Source organism: Microtus ochrogaster, chromosome 2, assembly GCF_000317375.1.
Source record: "Microtus ochrogaster isolate Prairie Vole_2 chromosome 2, MicOch1.0, whole genome shotgun sequence".
NCBI lineage: Eukaryota > Metazoa > Chordata > Mammalia > Rodentia > Cricetidae > Microtus > Microtus ochrogaster.
The window spans coordinates 92,994,297-93,020,081 of NC_022010.1; the positions used below are offsets into that span (position 1 = coordinate 92,994,297).

Genomic DNA, 25,785 nt, shown 5'->3' on the forward strand with positions numbered 1-25,785 from the left:
CCTAAATAAACTACTGCAATATTCATTATGAAGGAAAATTAATAAAATATTATTATAATTAGAAATATTTTTACATTCTATTTACAATATTTTATGGTATGAAGCAAAGTGAAGCCCCTGAAAATCCACATGATTCCATACAAGACGATGCCAGAAGGTAATGTTAATGATCCTTCTTCTAAGGTGACAATACTTTTCATGGTCTATTGAGGACAAGAATGTGGACAGCATGCGGTGGAATACTTTTTGATGTAGGTAAGCATGTGTTGGTTCTTTGCTGTGCTTGATTAGCTAGTTTAATCAGTTTTCTTTACTTTGCTTTGAATCAAAATCAGTTTTTCAATTTTATTAAGAATAAATCCATATCTAATAAGTAAAACACAGAACAAAAGAAGAATAAAACACACAACAGTGGTTGAAGAATACACAGCACCTTTCTGTGTCAAAGTCTAGGTTGAAAAACGTTGTTTTCTTACCTTGTCATGATGCATAAGGACAAACCAAAGACAGTCTTTAGTCTCAGTTTTCTCATATTTTAAAATGAAAACTATTGTGGATGATGTCACCTTAGATGAAGGGATACTGAAAAACCACCAAGAAAATCATTTACCATAGCATCCAATATTACAGCATTGTGAGTCCTAATAGATTCCTGCAAGAATTCATTGTAAAGTGAATAGAAAATGTAATTCACTGTGTGAACTGGCTATTTGAGACCATATTGATTAATCTTCATATAAAATGGATTTTTTTTAGACATTACAGCTTTTGCTTAAAACATAGGAGAAATTTTTAATAGAAAAAGCCACTGTGCTTACTATAGACTTGGTGAGGGTATGCTCTTTCCATATTTTCCATTTGATTTGTTCTGCCTCTTAAATGAACACAGTTCTCTAGTTAAACATGAGGCTGGAGAGTGACAGAAGACTTCTCGGTTTCTTTCCCAACCAAGCTCTTCTCTGGTCCCAACCAGCATTCTAGATACAACTTTGCCCACTAGAGCCCTGGAATTTCAGTCCCGTGTTGTACATGTCCCTGAAGAAGACACACTCAACCACCTGTCATATCTGTCTCAGAGCTTTTATAGAGATTTCACCCTGCTTTTCTAACCTGTAATGTGAGCTCTGTGGGGCAAGCTGATCTTTTCAGGAAGTGGTCTAGCTTTCATAGAAGGAAATCCTGTCATCTACTGCTGGAGACCTCAACATGCTGACTTCCCAGGAACTGACCAAACTGCCTGCATTCCTGTTCCATCCAGAACACCGTAGCTTGTGTAGAGCTATGCTAACTGGTCTGCAGATTTGAAGTAGACGAGCATGAGCATTCTTTATCTCGATAAAACAAAGCAATACAAGGAAGAAAACAAGTCTGGTATATACCTGGCAGGGAGGAAGCAGACTTACCACGGTGGTTTAATCTTGTATTGAACAGATCACAAAAGGGAAGATACATTGATAGGAAAGTTAGAAAAGTCACCTTGTTTCAGCCTATATCTCCTGGGGTGCGGAGCGGTGTGTAAGAAAAACCAACAAAAGTTCCTTGTAATTTAAAGCCTGAATGGAATAGAATGCTGGAAATTTTGAGCCATTGCTTTAATAGCACGTCAATAGAAGTGACTTTCACTCTGGAATTCTGAGTGTACGTGTGGGGGAGAATGAATAATGCAGCTCGTCTTGTTGATACAAGTCTTTCAGCTTTTGGACTAGCTCATCTTCAATGACAGTAAATTTCCTAGCTACAAACTTTTGATAGTCACAGCAAGAACAATACTAAAAAGAAGAGGAAGAAGAATGTAAGCCCCACGTAAATCATTATCCCAGGTAATATAAATTCTAACCTAGGTTGACTAATGTTGAGTTTTGTAGTCAAATGCTAACAGCGACTCATGGTGGGTTTTATATTCACACTTTGATATGTTGCTAGAAGAAAATTGGGTCTTTGTCTCCTTCCACCTTTCTTTTGAGAAGTCTACCTGAAACAAAGAATTGTTCCACTGACATGACCAAACAGATTTTTTCTGGATAGAATTGAATACTCTACAGACCAAGGTTTCAGTACACAAGAACATGCTCGAGCATGTGTGTGTGTGTGTGTGTGTGTGTGTGTGTGTGTGTAAAATACCTTTGTTAATTTAGCATTGTGATACAGAGCTGTTTTAGTTACATTGTTTATCCCTGTGGTAAACAGCTGAGAAAAACAAAAGAAAGTGGAGGATTGCTTGTTTTGTCTCAGTTTCAGAGATTTCAGTCTGCACATGCTTGGCTGTCTGTGCTTGGGCAGATCATCATGACAGCAGAGACATGTCATAGGGCAAATTGTTGTAGAAGACAAGAAACAGAGAGAGAAAGAGAGCCAATTGGAGACCTGGCCCAATACTCAAAGAATAGCTTACCTCCAGTGACACATTTCTTCCAGCTAGGCCCCTTCCCAAAGGTTTCAATAAGTGACCAAAATTGCAATACTATCTGTTGCATCAAGTATTCAAAACTCAAGGCTGCTAGGGTATTTCACATGGAAATATAAAAGTAATGGGTACCTCCTTTCCACTTTTTGATGTATAATAAATGTTGAGAGTACCAGAAGCAGTTTCTAGTCCACAGTTTCCTGGCCTGACCTAGCCAACTTTGTAGTCTCTCAAATTCAACAAAAGTGAAGCTCTCACCACAAAATCATGGTGAATGGCACCACCGAGAAGATGCAGCATGAGCTCTCACCTGCAATGGGTTTTTGTGAAGTAACAACTGCCATTAGAAAGTTAAGCCAGGCTGGGGCAGAAGGGACTTCTGTCACATGGGACATGGGTATGATTAGATAGAGTCCACAAAATTAAAGAGGGGATGGGAAAATGCAGTTACTTAGATTTTTGGGCAGAGAAAATATTACTAAACTCAAATAATTCTAGAAAGAGATTCAGCTTGAAAAGTTTCAATTTTGGGCTTGAACTTTTCTGGCAATTGTAAATAATAGAGAATTGATCATTTTGACAATTTTAAGCTCAGATGTCAGCAGCAGGAAGTACATGAACATTATCATGCAACCCTGTGGGCATTTCCAGTTGAATAATATGGCAGAAGTTTTCAAAATTTTACTAACACTGAAGCCTGCTGTTTTATGTTTTACTTTGTCACTTACATTATTATGTAAAAGATCTAGCTTTGAAGAGTTTTGTTAATTTACATTCTACAGATATCTAGCTAATAGATGGTATTATGTGTGCTGTGCTAAATCTCCAGAGATGACTAAAATCTCTAGGAGCAAAATAATTGAAAAATATTCATTACAAATTGTTCCTAACACACAATGATTTGACTTAATGAGTTTTGACTTTATAATGGTGTAAAAGTCATATCTATTAGGATTTTGAGTTTAGATCTCCTGCGATAGTGAATGGTAGTTACATATTTTCTTATGTTGATGCAAAGTGGATGTCAGCCATAACATGGAGTCAGCCTCACAAGTGTAAGTATGAACAACCATTATTCTTTTTTTTTTTAAAGCAAGCTTTTTTTTTTTTTTAAATTAGGGTACATGGATTCTCCCCTAGTGGTGGGATTCATGAGACCAGCCTTGGACACAGGGAACAGTGTTTCTGAATGGGAGATTTGGTAGGCAAATAGGAGGGAACAACCATTATTCTATGGTGTGCTGTGTTGCTAAGTGATGATGTTATTTGAAAGTTTATGCATGTTACATATATTTTCAACTTACAATATGTTCAAATTAAGATGTATCTTTTGTGTTGTGGGATATTTTTACACTGTATGAAGATGCGTCACTGTGATTGGTTTAATAAAGAGCTGATTGTACAGTAGCTAGGCAGGAAGAGATTAGGTGGAACTTCCAGGGACAGAGAAAACTCAGGGAAAAAAAGGTGGAGTTAGTTACCAGCCAGACACAGAGAGGAAAGAGGAGGTATAAAATGGAAGAGAGATAATGCCATGTGGCAGAATGTAGATGATTATAAATGAGTTAATTTATGTTATAAGAGCCAGTTGAGACAAGTCTAATCTAAAGGCTTAGTTTTCATAGTTAAAAAGTCTCTATGTCGTTATTTGAAGCTGGTAGTCCAGAGAAAGAATTGCTACACTTTTGGTGTACATAACTCAAAATATAAAGGTCAAAGAGTGACTGTATCTTGTGTCTGATATTTAGGATGTGTTATTGGTATGTTAACTTTTGGAACACAGTGAACTGTGTACAAATAATGCCCAAGTAAAAGATGGATCCCGATACACAGCTTTCATTTTTTCTATTCTCCTTCCTTCCTTCCTTCCTTCCTTCCTTCCTTCCTTCCTTCCTTCCTTCCTTCCTTCCTTTTATTTTATCTATTCTAAATTCCTAGACCAAGGAATTGGATGACCTACACTTAGGGTAGATCTTCTCATCTCAATTAATTTAATATAGAACACTATGGAGGCCTGTCTCTCTAGTGATTCTAGGTACAGTCAAGTTGTCATTGTTAACCTTCACACCTGTATACTCTAAGTTTATATACTGATTAGTATAGACACTATTTTTTTCCTTTAAATTGATAATTCTTGGGAGCTAGAAAGATGGCTCAGAGTTTAAAAGCACTAATTACTCTTCCAGAGGAACTAAGTTCAACCCCCAGCACCCACATGGTGGCTTACCACCATCTGTGATTCTAGTTTCAAGGGATCCAATGTCCACTTCTGGCCTCCACAGGCACCAGACATGCATGTGGTACACAGACATACAGGCAGACAAACACCTATATGTAAAATGAAAATTAAAAAGAAAATCTTAACGTGCAATTCTTTAAAGTGGTTTTCACAAAAATATCTAGACAATATACAACAATCAGTCATTTCCAAGAACGTAAATCTAAATTCTAAAATAAGAAAGTTTTTGGTGAGAAAGAAGAAAATGTTTATGGTGAGCAGGGATGTTAGCAGCTTCCAAATTATTTCATGTTTTGTCATTTTGTATTGAGGTGTTTATTTGGCATTGAGATATCAATGAATTCAACAAGAACAATTATTAGAAGTCCTAGTTACAGCTTCTCTATACAGTGCTGAAGGCAGTGTTTCTCAACTGGGGATTGTTGACATTTGGAGTTAGATGACTGCTGTGTAGTCTATAATATGTTTAGTAGGGGTTTTGTCCCTACCTACTGAAAGCTAACAGCTCCCTCTTGAGTGTGAGCAATATTCTTTAGAAGTCTGGAAACGCACACATGTGATAATTGAGCCCGAGAAAATATACTCAGGAATTAGGGCATTTCCAGAACTAACCACAACCCTAGCTACAAAATCCAAAGTGTGTAGTGAGAACGAGGGGCTCTAATTTATGTTATTCTGAGCCCAACAAATTCTTCTTGCGTTCTCCCCTGGCTCCAGTCCAGACTCATTACCACCTTCTAAGTACACAAACTCAGAGACTAAAGTTTGGATGAAGCACAGGACCTTTTATATTTTGCTGAGTTTTATTGATTCATATTTATTGATTTTATCCTGTTATGATTAATTAATCTTGATTACCAACTTTATTGGTTCTGAATCAGCTAATATTTCTGTGTGGGTCTAGAGTTAATCCTGGAAGGATTAATGGGAAGGAGTGGAAGATCCCCCACCCCCACAGAGTGGACAGAACCCTTTGTCTGTGGACCAGGTACAGAGGTGCATGAGAGAAAAGTGGCGTTGATTTCTGTTCCCCTTTGTACTTGCTGGTGCATCTATCCAGTTTTGTTGTTGTTGTTGTTGTGGCTACTGCTATAATCCTTTAGAACCCAGCTTCTTCAGGCTTCCAACATAAAATTAAGACCAGGGATTCTCCAAGAATCTTCCAGACTTCCCCACTAGACTGGGGCTGCCAAGGCATCCGCTTCACAGAATGAGCAGCAACAAGGGGCAGGCAGTGTGCATACAGCTCTGGTGTGCACATCAATCTACCAAATTTCTTGTTGGAATATCTGCTCTATGTTTCTCAAGCACTCTAGTACAATTTCTCACATTTTTTTTATATCATCTCCCCCTCTTGCAACTCTGAATCCACTGCATTCACTGCCTCAGTCCATGCACATCTGAAAACCTTGAGCAGAAAATGCTTGGCGTGGTTCGGCAGGTGTTCCCCGGTTCTGCAAGCATCCTTCTTCTAAAACGACCGAGCTGTTTATCATCCGATACATGACAAGGCATATCTGCCTTGCGGTTCATTATTTTTTTAAGAAGGCCTTGTTTTGAAAATTAATGGGGAAATATCTAGAGAGACATCTCTACACCAGCAATGTAAAAGCAGCTCCAGCTGAGATGGTAACAAAAGCTTTGTCACAGTGTACAGCAGAGTCACAGCAGTCAGTGCCTGGAGTCGATCCTCGTGACCCCTCGCTGGCTCATTGACAAACCGCTCAGGCTCCTCCACAGTTTCAGAGACACTGACAAACGAGCTCGAAAGATCGGTGATGTCAGACTGTGTTCTCATTTGGGAGATTATTAAGCACTTGATTTCAGGGAACTCTGTTTAGTTTTAATCAGAAAAAAGACTCTACTCCTGTAAGACATAATTACAAATTATTTTCTAACTCTTGAATCTTCTTCAAATGAAAATATTTGTTTAATATACTTAAAAGTGAAAAAATGCATTTATTTGAGTAAAGGAATGGTAATGATCTATTGTTTTTATAATAAATGCTAATGATTGCTTTTTATCTAGAATATTTTTGTTAAAAAGAAGTGATAGAGACATTTCCTCCAGTAGTCTAGATATAATATTTTTTATTAATTTTAGAAACTAAAAGATAAATGCATATTTTCTCACATCTCTTTCATATTTCCAACCTTCTCCCATGCACCCCTTACTTCCTCTCAAATTCATGGCCTCCTTTTCTTTAATTACAGTTGTTACATGCATAAGTATATAAACACAATTTGTTCATTCTATTTAGTAGTACGTGTGTGTGTGTGTGTGTGTGTGTGTGTGTGTGTGTGTGTGTGTGTATAGTTTCAGGGCTGACCTATTAATTAGGATTGGATAACCAATTGGGCAACTTTTCCTTGGGGAAGACTCATTCTCCTGTTCTAAGAATTCCTCAGTTGCCTATGGAATTCCTATGTTTAGGGGTGGCACCCTGTGAGATTGCCACCTTCCACATTTGTTGTTGGTTGCTTTTACTCTTTGCTCTTTAGGCTTTCTACTGTTTGGGGGGCCCGCCACCCAGCTCCCAAATAAATCACAGAGGAGATGTTTTCTTACTTATAAACGCCCAGCCTTAGCTTGACTTGTTTCTTGCCAGTGTTGTCCTCCTAAGAGATGCTGCCTGCATCTGTCTCCCGCTTCTCTAGACACATATTTATTGGCAGGAAATTTGTTTTCTTAGCATTAAGAAGACTGCCCAAACTGAAGTCTTGAATTGATTTAATTCGACTGCAGAGTTCTGTGACAGTGTTCTAAAACAGTGATTACATCAGTGTTTTCTCAGCTGAAATTTCCTCAGTCAAACAGACAATAGGAAGTTGTCAAGTGAGGAGAGAATCAAGTTGTGCTTATTGGGTAGTCATCCTACACCCGTCAATCTTATAAGACGTGTCAACCCTGTGAGGGAGCTAAGTTCAGTTTGAGATTTTCATGTCGAGAGGTGAGGGTGTTCAGGGAACTGTATTATTTTTATTCCATTCACTAACAAAGAAAAACCTTGACCTCACTTTTCAGCATTCCTTCTGATGGGGCTATTTTTGAAATCCTTCTTTTTTTTTTTTTTTTTGAAGCCAGAGCCCAAGTGAAGCACAGCTTGGTCCTGAACTTGATGTGAGCTGATTTTCAGAAACTGGGCCAACAGCTATTTCTTTAAACAAGTGACTGTAGCTAGACTAAGGCCCTCTCTTATGGTAGAATGAGACCTTGGTTGGGGCTGCTGATTTCTGGGTCAAATGATGGTTAGTGACACACTGACTTCATTATTATTTTTACTTTGTGTCATGAGCAGCCCCTGTAAAAGTACAGTGGCAAAAGACAGATCGACCCCTGTAGTTATTTCTTCATAGGACTCCCTAGAATGGAATCTTTCTCCTCTTCACACCTTCCCTTGATTCCCCTAGGAAGAAAAAAAGGAAAAGCCAGTTTTCATGTGGAGATGGTCTCATTTGTGTTAGAAGTAGGCAGGCGAGCAACCCTGAGCACTTATGATATTCTTACATTATATGGATCAAACAGCAAGATCAGACAATGCATTATTGCGTCTACAGGAAACAGATGCCGTTGCATGCGTTTGTATTTTTCCCATTTATTTCTGGAGAACTTCACATGTGAGCAATCCATCTGTACCACTCCTGCTCCCCCTCTCTTATTCACCTCTTGCTGTGTCCCCCCAAATTTACAATCTCCTCTTAAATTTTTATTGTACATATACATGTGTATAGGAAACTTACTGATTTCATTTCACGTTACTCATATGTACACGTGTCCAGGGCTGGCTACTTGTGGTTGGACATTATATATAGGAACTAATCAAAGAAGGGAACTGATTTGGCTTCTTCCAGGAGCCATTGGCCCCCTCTAGCTCTTCATGTATTCGTGGGATAAGGTATGTATTTAAAAATATAGGATCATGTGATCATTGGGGCTGCCAAGTTTAAAATGTTCCATGTGGAGGTTAAAATCTCTTCAAGGTTTCCATCTTGAAGTCTAAGAATTCCTTCTTCCTCAGGATTCCTATATGCTTTTGTGTCACAACAGATTAGGTTGTGATTAATGATCTGCTTTGCTTAGAGTCAATTTATTATAAATGTCCATTTCATCTACAAATATTTCCAGAGTAACATACATTAGTGCTTGAATAAACAACTGGGTACCATAAGTAGATGAAAATCATATAAAATTAAATATCAGACAGCTGGGTATTGTGGTTTAGGTCTATAATTCCATTACCCCACATCACCCCACTTGCAGGAGGACCTGAGAAACATAGCCAGGAAAAACAAAATCACAGACAGCTGTTAGAAATATAAGCAAGTCTACAATCCACACTATTTGGTTATAACTCACAGAGAGATAAACCGAAGCTCTGGGAAGTTTTGTCACTTCAAGAAGGTCCTGCAGCATCAGGGATGGAACAGAGGTTTGAGTCCATCGTCCACTGATGCTGAAGATCCTGGTGTGCTCATTGGCTCACATGTGCCGAGTCTGATGTGTATGCAGCAATACACTCAGTTCTTGCCTGCTTTCAACTACTTCCTGCAGAGCGTACGGTAGAGTAGAAGAAACCTGTCCCAGACTGCCTCTTGTTGCTACAGACGTCTGAACTGTGGGGGTGGTGTTATAGGGTGTGGACCAACTGAATCAGAGAGGAAGATAACTGTCACAGATAACACCACATCCAAATTTTGTTTGGGTCCTAATTTTACAAACTCATCTGACAAATATGAAAATAGTTCAAGGATCTTTAGCTGAGGTGATTCTTGTAGGTGATGTGGGAGTGATTTCTTATTAATAAAGAAACTGCCTAGACCCATTTGATAGGCCAACCCTTAGGTAGGCAGAGTAAACAGAACAGAATGCTGGGAGAAAGAAGCTGAGTCAGAGAGTCGCCATGATTCTCCCACTCCAGGCAGACACAGGTTAAGATCATTCCTGGTAAGCCAGCTCCTGAGTTACACAGATTAATAGAAATGGGTTAGGTCAATATGTAAGAGCTAGGCAATAAGAGGCTAGAACTAATGCGGCCAGGCAGTGTTTAAAAGAATATCATTTCCGTGTAATTATTTCCGGGCATAAGCTAGCCATGTGGGCGGCCGGGGTGCTGGGGACGCAGCCCACTGCTTCTATTACATGTAGGCACAGAGCTTGAGAGAAAAAAATACTACTTACAACAGTGGGTGGCAACATCTCACACTATGCCTCTGGGAAGAGTGGACTAGAGCTGTCTGAAGCACTTTATCCTAGTGAGCCATTTAAATAACCCTGGTATAAAATCCAGGCTACTTGCCTAAGTCCCCTACTCACAGTGCAAATGCCCAGTTCTGACGCCAATGCCCGCAGGAGCTTTTTCAAGCTGTGTTGAGATCTCAGTGACTTCTAGGCTTCTAAGGTTCTTTGCTGCCCTCCTATGAGTAGACCTTACTTCCTGTGACTTGTTGCTAGTGTGTTCTGCATCACAGGGCAGGTAAACAGGTAAGCAGTACACAGTCAACAATACTTTCCACTTTTGCTTTATGTATTACCAAAGATATGCACAAGGGATATTAAATATATTAAATATATCACAAATCACAATACCAGTGTAAATGAGGGATCAGAGTTATAAATTGTTTCTATCAAAAGTTGACAAAAATATTTCATTTGAACATTCATAAAAGCCACAGAATTATCATCCCTCACTTTTTCTTATCTGACATAAACTTTATTATCTTTATCTGCCATCGACACAACAAATGAAACCAACCACATGTTTTATTCAGGAGCAAACTGCCCATACACAAGCAGATACTAGGTAGAACCCAGAGAAAGAAACCTGGTCTTTGGTCTAGAGACAACAAACAGGTTGCAGGCATTTCAGAGAGAAGACCTAAGAAAATTTCTTTTTTTTCCTTTCCCCTTCTCCCTCGTCTTCCCTTCTCTCCTTTCCTCATTTCTTTCTGCCTCAGTGAAGATGGAACCCAGAGCCTTGGATGTACTTGGCAAATGTTCTACCACAGAGCTTCCTCCTCAGCTCCCCTTAAGAAATTTGAAAAAATGAAAACACACAAAACACAATTTTCAAACGAGTCTTGTCTTGTTTTGGAATTTTATTGCTGGATACACACACATAAAATATGTATACATATATATTACATATATAAAGCAGGCTCAGAAAGAATGGATAGCTTATTATTAAATTATTATATATATCATTATTTATTTGGCATTAAAGGACATTTAAATAAAAATCTATTCTCAAGGAGCTGTAACTCTTCTTGGTAAGAGTTCCTTATTTTATTACGGGAATATATTCCTATCCCCCATCCTCAACCACTACTCCAAAGTCTTCCTGAGTCTTTAACCTCTTCAAGGTCCAGCTCACCAAATTTCCTTTATCTTCTGTAGTATGCCAACACGTATCTGGAATATTGTGGTGGTACAGATAGTCAGCAACTGTCAAATAGTCCATGACTACATATTTGCATTAATTCAGTTTCTGCTCTCTCTCTCTCTCTCTCCCTCTCTCTCTCTCTCTCCCTCTCTCTCTTTCTCCCTCACTCTTGCTCTCCCTTTTGTTCTTCCTTCCCCCTACTCCCTATCATCTCCTCTTCTCTCTCTATTATCAAGAACCTCTATAAGGATAGTGGTGATTGTAAATAGAACCCCACTGGCATCTGAAGAACAATATACAAATGCTGCTTATTAAAATGAAGTAATATGTATTTTCAAATTTCATCATTAAATTGAACACATTATTAGTAATAGGTTATATATATCTTTCATGTATCTATCTATCATCTATCTATCTATCTATCTATCTATCTATCTATCTATCTATCTATCTATCATCACCTATCTTTTATCTATCTACTATCTATCTCTTTTGTCTCAATAGTGTCTTGCTGTGGAACAACGGTCTTTTTTCTTGTAATTTGTATTATTTTTAATAAAACGCTGATTGGCCAGTAGCCAGGAAAGAAGTATAGGCAGGGCAACCAGGCAGGAAGTAGAGGTGGGGCAATGAGTACAGGAGAACTCTGGGAAGAGGAATGGTCAGTCTGCAGTTGTCACCCAAATGCAGAGGAAGCAGGGTAATACCTCACTGATAACAGCTACTGAGCCACGTGACTAACACAAACAAGAATTATGGGCTAATATAAGTTATAAGAGTTAATAAGAAGACTGAGTAACTAGGCCAACCAGTTAATTAATGCAGACTTCTGTGTATTTTTTGGGGACTGAACTGCTTCGGGACTGGGTGGGACAGAAAACAAATCTTGAAGAAAATAAAGCCCCCACCCCTTGGTACCTAGACAGGGTTATATTTCGTGGTCTATTATATATCAGTAGTATTTCTCTAGGTAATGTACCCATTAAAGATCTACCACAGGGTTCCAATACCTGTGGTTGTGTGGGTTGGTCAATCCTTCCCTGTGAGCTATGTTCAGATGAAAGGCAACAAGGAGAAGAGTAGGGGAAGGGAGAGATCTTTTCGTGATAAACACTTTGAGTGTGTGTGCTTGTATGCATTTGTATATGAGTGTCTTTGCCCTTGGTTGGAACAGATTTCGTTGTTCTCAGCTGCACACTTCCTATCTCTCTACTAAAGGACTGGATTTATAGTCGTGTGCAACCATACCTAGTTTAACCTAGGTCTGGGGCATTCAAACTCAGATCCTTCTAGTTACATAGCATGTGTTTCACACACTGAACCGTCTCTCCAGCCTGTGATGGAAAACTTTTCATGGAAGAAGTTTGAGCTTAAACCCAACTTAGCTTCTATTAGAGCCTGTATTATAATTCTATTAGACACATTAGGTAATTAATTTGACATGGTCTGTGTTATTTGAGTACCTGTATTGAGTCCTTAGAGCTATGCACTCAGCAGGCACACCCTCATTCTAGTATCATGGAATTTAGAGTCCAGTGGAGAAAGAATACAGGATAAAAACAAATGATGCTGCATATTTGGTTAAATGACTATGTCTCTGGGCAGCGCATAAAGGAGCAGAAAGGAGTTGTTGGAGACCTATTCAGATAGAGTGTACGGACTGCAGGGAGTGGAGAAGGCCTTGAGTGAATGAAGTCCCTGAGGAATATGTGATGCTGACAAGGGCATGGCCATGCCAAGGATCCACAGGAAAATGCAGTTTTTCCTCCTGGGTGCACCTCTGAGGGATGGCAAAGGTTTCCCCTGGGTCATGTGCAGGTGTTGACAGCACTTGCAGGAAATGTCTACCACAGTTTTTTCCCTGGATGTTTATGGCCTGAAGACTACTCTGTATGCCTACAGAGACTGTTGCTTCTGAGATTAGCTAAACCTGTCTCCTTGTTTAGTCAAATACCGTAAATCCTGCCACCATATTTATCTGTATGTAATAGCTGGCCTCCTTGTTCAGCTGCATGTAATAACCCTGTATCCCCGATAAACTATATATTGAAAAACATGCTGAGCTTCTGGAGGTGGTGTGTTTCTCCTCTAGAGAGGCCATTCTACCGAGCTCTAACTTTTCCATGTGTCCTTGTGTTTGTCTTTTCTTCAGGTCAGGACAACACTAGACAGGGAACAGATACACAGAAGACCTTAGTTTTGAAAGAGAGTGGCAGTCACAATCAGAATCAAGAATTTGATCAAGAAGTCTCTCTCATAGTGTAGTGGATAACTGAAAGGACTCTCTGGTCCCAGCCTCAACTTCAACCTTAGCTAAAAGTAACATGGAAATTTAACATGTAGAAGCGTTGTGATTGGGCCTGTCTCTATCAACATATACTTTCATTTTCCACTTAGAGCAAGCACTTTATGTAAAGGCGTTGCCCTCTCAGCTGTTCTGCTACTGTGAACACTCCATGAGCCAGTTCCTCGCCCATGGATGACTGATTGCTTTATGACCAAATGAGATGATGCTTGTTGAATACTAAATGCTATGCATTTGTTAAACATGAGGTAAATAAGAAATGGAATAGAAAGAGGAGTCAATTGATGGAGACACCACACCAGGACTTGCTCAGCCTTGGTCTTGACTTCAGTGACTGCTTTAAGGTCACTGTCCTGGGCTTGTTAGTGGATCATGTCCTGTCTTCTTCCATTGTTCTTTTGTTCTCATATTCTACCATCTACCATAGTTGATGTATCTGAAGGCCCTCACCAGAACTGGGACAGTTCTTTAGACTCCCGGATTGTGACTCAAATAAATTTCTGTTCACTACAAATTACCTAGCCTCAGGTATTCTGTGGCATTAGCAGAAGACAGTCTAATGTGGTTTACTTTTGAACTCTGCTGTTTGTATAAAACTAGCTAGCTACTACTCTTATCTTAAAGTTACTTCTTATTATAGCAATGTCCAGTTTTTTTGGTATATATGTACACACACATACATATGTATTTCTTTTAATATTCTGTAATGATCTTGAACTTCTAAAAATGGATAACACAATGCCAACTACAGATTTCACAGGAATATTTGGACAAAGTAGACCAGCCATCCAGTAGATGTCTGAAAGTACAGATAACACTAAACTATATTGTCTCTGTTTTTACCTATAAATATATACATGCATATATATCATTCATTTTTTTGTGGTATCTAATATTCAGGTATGGGCACCTAGGGGATAATCTATTAAAGCTGGGTGCTGGACCCAGATGCTGTCTCAGAGGTAAGAGTCCAATCACTCTCTTGTCTTGCCCATATTGCCATAAAAATTGGAACCAGTGCAGCAAAAGGAAGATTTACAATGGATAAACAAACGGAAGGATGTGAGTCACTAAAACTGTTCAAACATGTGAAGGAATTTACTTGGAATTTGAACCTCTCCACCAGTCCAAGACTCTCTCAGGGGCAAAGTTTCCCCAGAGCAAGGCTAGATGTATTCATTGGTTTATTTACTTTTATTTATTCTTATTGAAAGAACCTATTCTTTTAGTTTATTCTTACAGAACATTTATTATTACTGAAAGAAATGCATTTTCTTTTGAACTGCAAAGTCAGTGCAGTTTTTAACTGTGAAAACCTGAGGACGTTCATAGTCCCTACCACATAGAGTTGAGCAGGGTTAAATGTAATTTGAATGTGAAGTGTGTTAGAATAGTTCTTGGCATACACTTGCCCACATTCACACACACAGGTGTTTGCCATTGTTGTTGTGTGCTGTGACTTTTGTAAGGTTGAGTCTATTGAAAATCATTTTGCAAGGGGGGTTCTGCACTTTACAATGTGGGTCGATACACGATTGCTCTCCATATACTCAAAAATAGCACAGATGATGCTTGCCATTTGTTCCTCATTTCCAGCCTGTTTTAACTGATTTTGCTTCTTTTCACAATATTCATTTTTTTTTCAGTTATACCCCTAAGAAACGCAATGAGCGAATCATGGTGTCTTATTTTCATGCAAATGTTGCAGAGTGAGTCACTTGTATATCATAGCTAAAGTCAGAGTGACACCAGATTCCATTCTATGGAAATGCGACTTATGGAGCAATTCTTTCTTATGTGAAATATGGATACTCAATTTCAATGTAAAGAATTAGATAAGTGATTCTCCCGAGCTGGCCTGTAGTTGTTTGTTTGTTTTTTTCCATTTTAAAGGAGTCAGAAAGGATGAGTACCTTCCTTTACATGGACAGGCATGTACATTGTACTTAACATCACAGCTCACTCATGTCTGGGTAGATATATCATTAGCTAGAGACTACTAAACTCCAGAATTTGTCCATTTCTTTGATCCACACCTCAGAATCTGGACACCATGTAGAATATTCTATTTACTATTAGCTAGACTCATTGAAACCTCAATTTTTGTATGCTTGTGTACATGTGTTCATGTGTGTGGTACCCAAGTGCATATAAGGTGAATGCCCACATGTTTTCCCGTATGGCGAGGCTAGAGACAATCTCAGATGTTATTCCTCATGAGCTGTCCATGTTGTTTTTGGAGACAGGGTCTTTTGCCTTCATCTTTTTAACTTGGAAAATGCAGGCTGGCCCCTGAGCATCAGATCTGCCTGCCTCAGCTTCCCTAGTGCTGGAATCATGTCCCTTTGCTACGCTGTCTAGTTTTGTTCTTTTATGTTGGTTATGGGGGTGAAACTAGGCTCCTCACCCTTGCACAGCAAGTAGTTTATTAACTGAGATCTCACTCCACCTCAATATTAACATTTTAAAAGGTCAAACACTTTTCGAACTGGATATTATCATTTTGTTGCTTTATGATCTAAATGTATGGTTTTCCCACGAGCCTACAGACAGTGTCCAAGAGACAATTTTTGCTTTCAAAGAATTTATAGACCAAAGGGAAGACAGACAGATAATCCTGATGATGAAGAATACAAATGGGTACAAAGTAGGCAGAGCTGAGCAGTGGTAGTGTATACTTTAATCCCAGCACTCAGGAGGCAGAGGCAGGCGGATCTCTATGAGTTCAAGACCAGCCTGGTCTACAAGAGCTAGTTCCAGGACAGGCTCCCAAGCTACAGAGAAACTCTGTCTCGAAAAAACAAAACAAAAAAAGTGTCCAGAAGAGGAACACAGTGATTTTTGACAAAACAAACACAAAACTACTACAGTCTTCTCAGAGTTTGGGCCTTTTATTTACATCTGGAGGAATGAAGGCATTTCCACAGAATAAGCAAGAGAATTATCTATCTCCAAGGCCACCATGTAAGGAAACTAATATTCTATGTTCTCATGGTGGTGAAAGACTCTGAGGGTTCTTTTCCAAAGCATTTTCAGAGGTGTTGAATTCAGATCAGTTTCTCCCGTGATCATCAGAGAGTGATTCATGAGAAGGTACAGAAAGGGGAATCCTCTCATTTATGCCTCTGGATTTTCGTCAGAAAAAATGAAAATATCCGTGTTTCAGTCCATGGAAACAAGTCCAAATCCGTCATTCATTTACCACCCACAGCCAAATACATGTGAAAAAATCATGTCCCTCCACACCCAGAAGCCACTCATCATGGCTTAGAAGAGGAGAAGCCCAACAGAAGGAACCAGATTTGTAAGCCTCTTGAGAAGGCAAAGGTTCCTACCACGTTTGTACAGTCTCAAGCCTTTTCCCGACTTATTGTTTCTATTTTTACTGATGGTATTCAGGATTAAGCTGAGGAACAACTTGATGCATGAACTTCCATCTGGAAGCTTGTCTGCGAGTTTGCTCAGTGAAGATGACATAGGCATCCTGGAAAGAACCAAGAACAAGAGGTTAGAATTTGGGACTGTGCTGAGGCGTGTCTGTAGAGGTGTGTGTGAGCTGGTATGTGGTGGACTTTGTCCTCTGCCAAGTGCAACATGCGGAGCAGATGAAATTTATGAGAAACACAAGCCTCATGTGTCTCCTTCAATATTACTTAGGAACATGGCATTTAGTTAGCGTGGCCTTTGATTGTTGCCAGATCTTTGTACGATTGTCACTTTAGTAAAAGCAATTTGATTATATTTGGACACAGCGCTGGGATTCCTTTAGCTGTTGACTCACTATGTTCTTGTTAGCAGGAAACATTTGTTTGTCTGCGTCATCTGAAGTACAAATAGCCGCTACAGGAGACTGTGATGAAATGCCTGGCTAATGGGATAGAAGGCCCCTGGCACTCTCCACCTATTTCTTTCTGGGCCCTGGTGTGATTCCTCTTTTTCAGTGTGAACTGAACCCAGTACCCAGATGCTAAGCAATAGCTATAGTAGATATGGAAGGTTCAAAAACCTGTGTTTTCAGTCCTCCTGGTATTATGTATTTATTTATCCCTTGGATTCTCTCTTTTGCTTGCTCTGTGGAGAGGCCCAGAGGGTGAGAAACTGAATGCAGCCTCTAGTCAATAGCCAATGTGCCGAGGAGGTCCTCAATCCAAATGCCTTCAAGGAACTTATTCTCATCAATAATCTCTGCCTGGGAGAGAGCTTGAAGCAGACCTCTTTAGCTGTGCACCGATACACTGCAGTTGGGAGAGCTTCAGTGCCCCAAGATGCAGGAAGGCAACCTGGAGTCCCAATCTGTTGAAATGGAGATGTGAATGGTATTTCATGCCACTCAGCTTTGAGATGCTTTGTCACCCAGCCACAGGTAATTATATCATTGATTATAGAAGTAGCAGGGCTTCGCATGGGCCACAAAGCTGGAAAGTGAATCTATCTATCTATCTATCTATCTATCTATCTATCTATCTATCTATCTATCTATCTATCTATCTATCATCTCTGCTTGTATTAATTGCAACAACCTGGCAATGGTGATATTGATTATATTTTGAAACACAGTGATGATATATACATTTTACACACACACACAGAGTTCAGAACATATAGTTAAGACATGGTAGAGACTGAATTGAAAATCAAAGGGTCTCCATTTTCAAGCTGGGCTCTTTTCTCAATTCGAAGGGGAGATAAGAGCTGGGGGCAGGGTTATGAGGGTAGAAAGCAGGCTTCTTCTTTTTTTTAAATTTATTTATTTATTGAGGATTTCTGCCTCCTCCCCGCCACCACCTCCCATTTCCCTCCCCCTCCCCCGATCAAGTCCCTCTCTCTCATCAGCTTGAAGAGCCATCAGGGTTCCCTGACCTGTGGGAAGTCCAAGGACCGCCCACCTCCATCCAGGTTTAGTAAGTTGAGCATCCAAACTGCCCAGGCCCCCCCCAAAGCCAGCATGTGCAGTAGGATCAAAAACCCATTGCCATTGTTCTTGAGTTCTCAGTAGTTCTCATTGTCCGCTAAGTTCAGCAAGTCCGGTTTTATCCCATGGAAAGCAGGCTTCTTGAGCGAGGGTCTTTTTAGTCACTTTTCTTTCTTAGAGATCTGGACAACTTGAAATGAAACTTAACATAAAGGAATTGACCATCATGAAAACGCAGCCTTATCACATACAGATTGTGTCTATAAACAGTTAATATGTATTTCACTTTCTAAGCAGCCTCTGACTGAAGAGCTGAAAGTTCTTAGACACAGTAGATTTCTAAGCTCCTTCTTCAGTACCATGCCTGCCTACATGTTGCCATGTTTCCTACCATGACGATGATAGACTAAACCTCTGAAACTAAACCAACCTCAATTAAATGTTTTCCTTTATAAGAGTCGCCATGGTCATGGTGTCCCTTTAATACAATAGAACCCAAACTAAGACAGAAGGCTATATATCACTTGAAATAGGGTTAGTGAGAGTGAAGAATTTTTTTCACTTAATTTAATTTCAATTCATTTAAATCCAAATGCACAGGTTTAGAGACTGTTATTTTATTGCATATTTAAAATTTAATTTGGGCTCATATGGAGAGTATATTTTCCAAGTCTCAGGCTCCAAACTAGAATTTTTGAATATATTCATCTAGTTTTCAGAAAACCCATTGAGACCCATTATATTATGTATATCTCATAGAGCAGAAATTTAGCTATCACAGGTAAAATAGGCTTCCTCAAATCAGGTGAGAGACAGGATTAAAAAGTCAGTGTGAGTCCATATCTATTTCTAGTGCAGAGAAAAAGGACCAAGTCAACAGAAATAGAAAAAAAGAATGACAAAAAAAAAACAGTTAAAATGAGGCTCTTGTTACAATAAGTTCTTTCATTTTATTCCTTATGATAAACGATTTAGCCATAGCAAATGTTAGTTTTTAAATAACCATAATCCAAAATTTTACATCGAATATTGTTTTCCTCCATATACATCGGTGAACTTTAAACATATGATATATTTGTTTACGTTATTATGACACTAAATAAAAACAGTAAAATCCTTCATCTTTTGTAAATGTATAGGCTTGTGCTATACCTTAGGGGAAGCCATAAGCCACTTGAAGAGAGATGGTGTGGACAGAAATGGTTCCCGGGCAGGTAATACTTACAGAACATAGGAGGCACATGGTGGATCTATATTAGCACGACGATGAGTATTCCATTTCATCAGCCTTGCCTCTTCATTTTTCTTTGGGAATGTGTAGTGCATTTGCAAACAACATGCTCAAATCCCAGAGAGTTTGGCATTGTGAATTATAGCTGTAGAGGAGTAGAGACTAATCACATTTGCGTGGGAAAAATAAATTAAAGCCCGTGGACTGTTAACACGATGCTAATACTTCCTGCGAGACATGGAGCCTTTCAGCACAAGAGTCAGGAGCCCCTGAAGGCTTCTCAGCTTCCTAAGATGATCCTTGCCTAAGCCGAGCAAGACATTCCAAACAAATCGAGCCTTAATACCTCACTGCAGACCAGGTTCAGTCAGATCAACACATTTCTGATATAGCTATTTGTTACCATAAAAGCCACGGCTCACTCATAGTGTTTCCTAACTATTTCTTTTGGTTATTTACCAAGTTTCTTAGTGTCATTTTGGAATGCCAATGAATTTTAATCATGATATTGGATTAAATGTTTTAGGCTCCCTTCTAAAGAGACAGAAAGGTCTCATCATCTATACCCAGTGTTCAGCAAACAGTTTAAAAATACACAGAAGGACCTACATAAAAATACAAATGTTAAGGCCACTGGCAGTAGACTAGAGCACATTTGAATTATTTATTGACTGCCTTTTCATTTAAAGGTAAGCACTTCATAAAAATCTGTACTTGCATAAAAGATAAGGGTGCCGCCTTAACTTTTCCATTAATTATGTAACTTTTCTAAAAGAATAGATTATTTAAAGTTTATAAAATGCAAAAAATGGTTATTACATTTGAGCATATTTCTATAGAAAGAAATCAAATTTTATTTCTCCCTTTAAAAAAGTCTGTTGTATATGGTCAAATTCTGGCATTTTATTACTAATATAAAATCTCTGGGAACATGGTTCTCAACATTTATTCCATAGTTAGTGCAACTTCATCACACTGGTGACTAAAGCCAAGGGGTTTTTAGGAGGGTTTATAATAACTAAGGGGATTTTAGCTCCCAGAACCTGTTGGGCACCTTTCATTTTGTTTAAATAATCAAATTATGAATAAGATTAATCTACTGGAGATACAACGGGTCATTTTACATCCTCCTAAAACATAAGCAAAAAAAAAAAATAAAGCTGAAATGACTAGTCTGCTCTTTATTTTAGAAATTCTTTCTAGAATATTTCTTTAATGCATAGCTAAATTTTGTTTCGAATCTTGATGGGATGGCAGGGATCTTCACAAAATTTCTAGTCACCAATAATGCTGCTGCAACTGCTTTTTTATTTTTTATAGGTGTATCTTAGAGAGAGCATTCGGTTGATTGTCTATCCATTTCAGTAACACTTCTTCCATGTCCCCAGTGAAGCTGCCTGTGTTTCTTGTAAGGCAAATTTCACAAGAAAATCACAGATTTCACAAAAGAATACTTTCCGCTTTCCCAGAGCACATTAAAGTTATGTTTATACTGCCTTTACTAAGTTTCTTCAAAGTAATGTATACACCTGTATTAAAAATATTTTATTGCTGATAAAAGGAAGCTAGCAACCGAGCTTTCAGAGGACGCACATCTTTTTGGTTGTTGGTGGTGTGAGAGTTGTTTAATGACTAGCTTGGTGGTTGCTGACACTCGCTGAATGGCTGTTAGTTCCTTCAAAAGACAATGAAGCCTGCTGTCTACAAAAGGCTTCTCTTCAGTGTGTGATGCTCTTTGGTAGCATTTAATAAGCAGTGTATTTTCCTTCAAATTTGTATTCATTTCCAATTCTGCTGCTGAATTATCAAATGACTTAAAAGTAAACCCTCTACTATCACCTCATCCCTGCCCACAGCACCTTTCTTCAGGAGTATATTTCACCCAAAGAAACCACTTTTCAGGGCTCACTTATAAGGAGCAATTGCTTATCTGGCAATGATGTTACGAGGTGTAATTGAGTTAAAAATCTTTAAATTCTATCTCTAATTCGGTTTCTTTGTGGTTTTACCATATCTGTAGGTTCTTCCCCCACTAAAATCTTCAAACTGCCAAAATTACGCATGAAAGTTGAAAGCAATTCTTCCAGATGAATGTTAATATTGATATCCTGATCTGTTTTCGTGAATCATGGATGATTTTAATGGCTTCTACAATGACAAGTTTTTTTCCAGGATGTCTCTAATGTGTTTTGTCAAACCTCCAGAAGATCCTATTTTTATGTCAGCCATGACCTTATAAAAGACAGTTCCTAAGTAGTAAGGCTTGAAAGGTGAAGTTACTCATAGTCTATGGAACACAGTAAGCTTCGGACATGAGTAACATAAAAACATCTTTATCTCTTCTCCATCTCCATGTGAGCTCTTGGATGACCAGTGCCTTGCCAATGAGCAGTAACATTTTGAAAGTAATTTGAAGGATCAGTAAATTCCAACACTTGTCAAAATATTCATTAGACTACATTGAAAATTGACTTGCTTGTTCTCTATATAGACTGAGTAGATTTAGTATATTCTTAAGGATTTTTGACTAGTAAATGAACATTGGGTATTGGCTTTATCTGAAGGTTGCTGTTTGTGTCATAGACACTAACAAGAAAGGCAGCCTATGCTTTAAGGCTTTGGAGTTAGGATGGCTTCTTTCTGTTGAGTGTGGAAGTTCTAAAGACCTTGTCTGCCAACAGTGGGGCCCTTTACTTTCATCTAGACTTCGCTTTACTGTAACCATCTTTATGTGCGACCCTAACTTGGTCTGTGGGAGAACAGGATGAGGCTCACACATCAGTGTCCGCTGCCTCACTGTTCACTTTGCTGTTGGAGAGCAAGCTCCTCTCCTTCACTTCAGGACCTGATCTGCGACCTTCAAATCTCTCTCTTCAGCATTTTCACCCCTGCCCACCTCTGTGGGAGGAAAAGGTTCAGTCCTAACTCCAGATTAAGCTTTATGACTTAAGGGAATGTGGATGTTTGATCTGCTACCCATACCACTAAAGAGTCCTCCTTATGAACAACGGGTCACCTTTCTCTTTCTTTACATGTGCTTGGAAAGAGATAAGTTTACTTTTCTTCAAGAAATCCCAATTTATGTTTAGAGATTAGTTTATGAACTGGGCTAAGACACCAACCTTTCAGCCTATTCCAGATTTGACCAAGCCTTTCTCACTGAGATAAATTATTTCTAGCTTTGAGTTTAAAGCAAGGGCTATATTCTTCTTTTAGCTTCCACACTTAATAATATGCCTCATTTCAATACTGTTATCAGAAAAGAGAGGGTAAAGGCGGGGTAAGAAAGGGTAATGGGAGGAGTTTTTCAGTGGAGCAGACACAGTTCACACAATATTTATGAATGTACTAAGCTTGATGTCTTATAGGGACAGAGTTTAAAACAAAACAGAAGACAACTATGGCAGTATCAACTGTTAGCCAATCACAGATCACCATGGCAGACATAATAACAGCAACGACAGCATTTAAAACTTTGTGAGAATTATCAAATGTGATACAAAGATAGGATGTGAGCTCCTACTGCTGGGTGAATGATACTGTTTGGTGCAAGGTTCCCATGAACCTTCATGGTGTAAAAAATGCAACACCTGAAAAGTGCAAAAGGGCAAAGTGCAACAAGATGAGGTAAGCCTGTGCTAAAACCAGAAGTTCCTTCTGGTTTCTTCTATCTGGTGCCTCTATTGGTGCAGGCACAGAATAGACTTGAAGGCACTTAATTCATATTTGTGGACAAACAAAATAATGAGCAATTATTGTTCTACTAAAGCTATATGGAATACACTTGCTTCCTGATATAACTCAGACTATCCTCTTTTCTTCTTTATTCCAGGTTCAGTGTTGAAATATCCTTCAGCTAGTTCTAACGCAGCATGATTAGCAGATGGCCTGCCAAGTGCACTGCTCTAATCTGATCGTGCTTGTGTAGACCAGTATATCCCTTAATATGTGACTGCCAAGAACCAAGCATAAATCTCCACCTAGGGTCAACTCTGAGCAGGGCAGGAACCCTGGTATCCACATGGACATTCTGCCTGAAATATTATCTGTCCTCAACCAGTAGACAATCATTTGTTTGGCATGTTTCTAAATTAAGGCATTCCATTCTGGCAAAAATTGCTAATTAGCACATATTCTGTTGTGGGAGGAGGAATGTTTTCTTGAATTTCCAGGATAAGGAGGGGGTGGGGAACGCTGGGCTGAAGCTTGAGGGGTCGGAGAGTATGGTGGAGGCAAGTCTGTACAGTATTCCATCTCGTGGTCGTACGTGTAGGGGGGTGGCGCCACTGGAACAAAAAGGAAAGCAAATCAGGCATTTAGTAAATATGTTGGTTACTGTTTTAAACCACTGTGCTAGCTATTTTGAGAAGCTAAATACCCTTTGCTTCCCAAACCATTAATATTTGTATAGAATGCACACAGATATGGCTGAACAGATGTATTTTCTGTAAGGTGCTGCCCTGGTGAGGGCATTTGGAGTTGGGGCTTATGGAAAGTCGCTTGGAAATAGGATGCTTAGGGGGCAGAGAGTGGAGATACAGAGGGAATTTGAGTTTGGCTGAAAGTACAGAAGCAGAAGGGTATGTGTATTTCAGCAGATTATGGAGAAAGAGAAAACTGGAAATGGAGGCTGGGAGCTGGATTCACCATTAGCATGCTGGCCTTGATGTCATGGGTAGATTCAGTGCTGTGGCATTCTTAAGAAAGAAATTGTAAAATTCCTTTTTTGTTTTTTTTTTTTGAAAGAAATTGTAAAATTCCTTTTTTGTTTTTTTTACAATTTTTCCTTGTATGTATTCACTGAGCCCAATACTGTTTATAAAAAGACATTTTTATACAAATGCATATGGTACACTGAATATGTTCTTCTATAGGCTCCACCCTCCCTTTATTCTCCTTTGCTGTGCTGTGGGACGATGGTCTTGTATTCTGTCACATGTATTATTTTAATAAAATGCTCATTGGCCAGTAGTCAGGCAGGAGGTAGAGGCAGGGCAACCAAAACCAAAAAATTCTGGGAAAAAAAAGGTCAGTCTACAGTCCTAACCCAGACTCAAAAAAAGCAAGATAAAAATGCTTCACTGATTAAAGGTACCAAGCCATGTGGCTAACATAGACAAAAATAATAGGTTAATGTAAGTTATAAGAGTTGATAAGAAAGCCTGAGCTAATAGGCCAACCAGTTTATAATTAATGTAGACCTCTGTGTGATTTCTTTGGGACTGAACGACTACGGGACTGCGGGACTGCGGGGGAGGGACAGAAACCTCTGTCAACACTCTGTGTTTGATTTCTGCTTTCATGTCATAGATGATGTTAGGTTTCTATATAAAATCTAGGAATCACAAATAGGAGCCACGATGCCTTTCTGAGATGGGCTGAATTCCCTTACTAGGATGCTCTCCTGTCACACCATTTCCTCCCAAACAGCTTAACCTAGTTCTCCGTTGTGACTCAATGCGATTCTACTTCCTGTGGACCACATTCTGTTCACCTCTGTGTTGCTGGGTGCTGGTTGGTTTCATAACCATGGCTGTGACTAGTGTGTAACACGGACGTGAAAGCATCTCTGTGGCACTTAGAAAAATAGATTAGTGAATGTGAATTATAAAAATAGATTGGTGAAACTACTCCCTCAGAGGGAGAGGCAGGCTGCAGAAAGGTGAGGTGACGGGAATTAGAAGACCTTCATGACAGCAAGGAGGAAATATTCACAAAACAAGTGACAGAGTATAGGTCACTGAGAAAGCAGGAAGGTGTAAGAGGGTGAAAGCAGAGATGAAAGCATTGGGCAGCCTGCACGAGGGCTTCCAGAACTTGCAGGACACAAGTTTTGTAATGGAGATGAAGTATCTCCAGAAAATCTGTCTTAATTTTATTTACTGTAATGTATTTTACCACATTAAATAACCACATTTACTATACTTGATAGTGATTTCTCCAGCATGCTTGTTTTGTAGTGATCCTAATTCGGTCTCCAGGGGAGGAAGAGAGCCACCTGGGAGCTGAAATTCATCCATGTCTTCATGATGATAAACCAAAAATAAAATCACCCCCAGGACCTAGATCCTACTTGGGAAGTGACAGGCCTTAACTGGTCACTATGAATGTAGCATAGATCTCAAGACTAATGTCACAGTAATGAGACAAAATCACCAAGCTTTTGGCATTGCAATGACAGCAGAAAATAGCTAGCATTTCAGCAAACTGCTCTTCCCCCAAGGACTTGACAGCTTCCCAATAAATAGGCACACAGGAGGTGTCAATCACTAACAGGTACATGCGTGCACACAGGAGACCTCAACCACTAACAG

At 39.2% G+C, this 25,785-nt stretch overlaps 1 protein-coding gene across 1 annotated transcript in view; it reads right to left on the reverse strand.

The window, feature by feature from the left end:
- Positions 1-19,188: 19,188 nt before the first annotated feature.
- Cyyr1 (cysteine and tyrosine rich 1) overlaps positions 19,189-25,785 on the reverse strand; it is a 100,883-nt gene continuing 94,286 nt past the window's right edge. Inside the window, exon 4 of the mRNA XM_005345297.3 lies at positions 19,189-23,757. Coding sequence (XP_005345354.1) covers positions 23,591-23,757 — 167 coding nt within the window. The 3' untranslated portion in view covers positions 19,189-23,590. The remainder of the gene's footprint in view (positions 23,758-25,785) is intronic.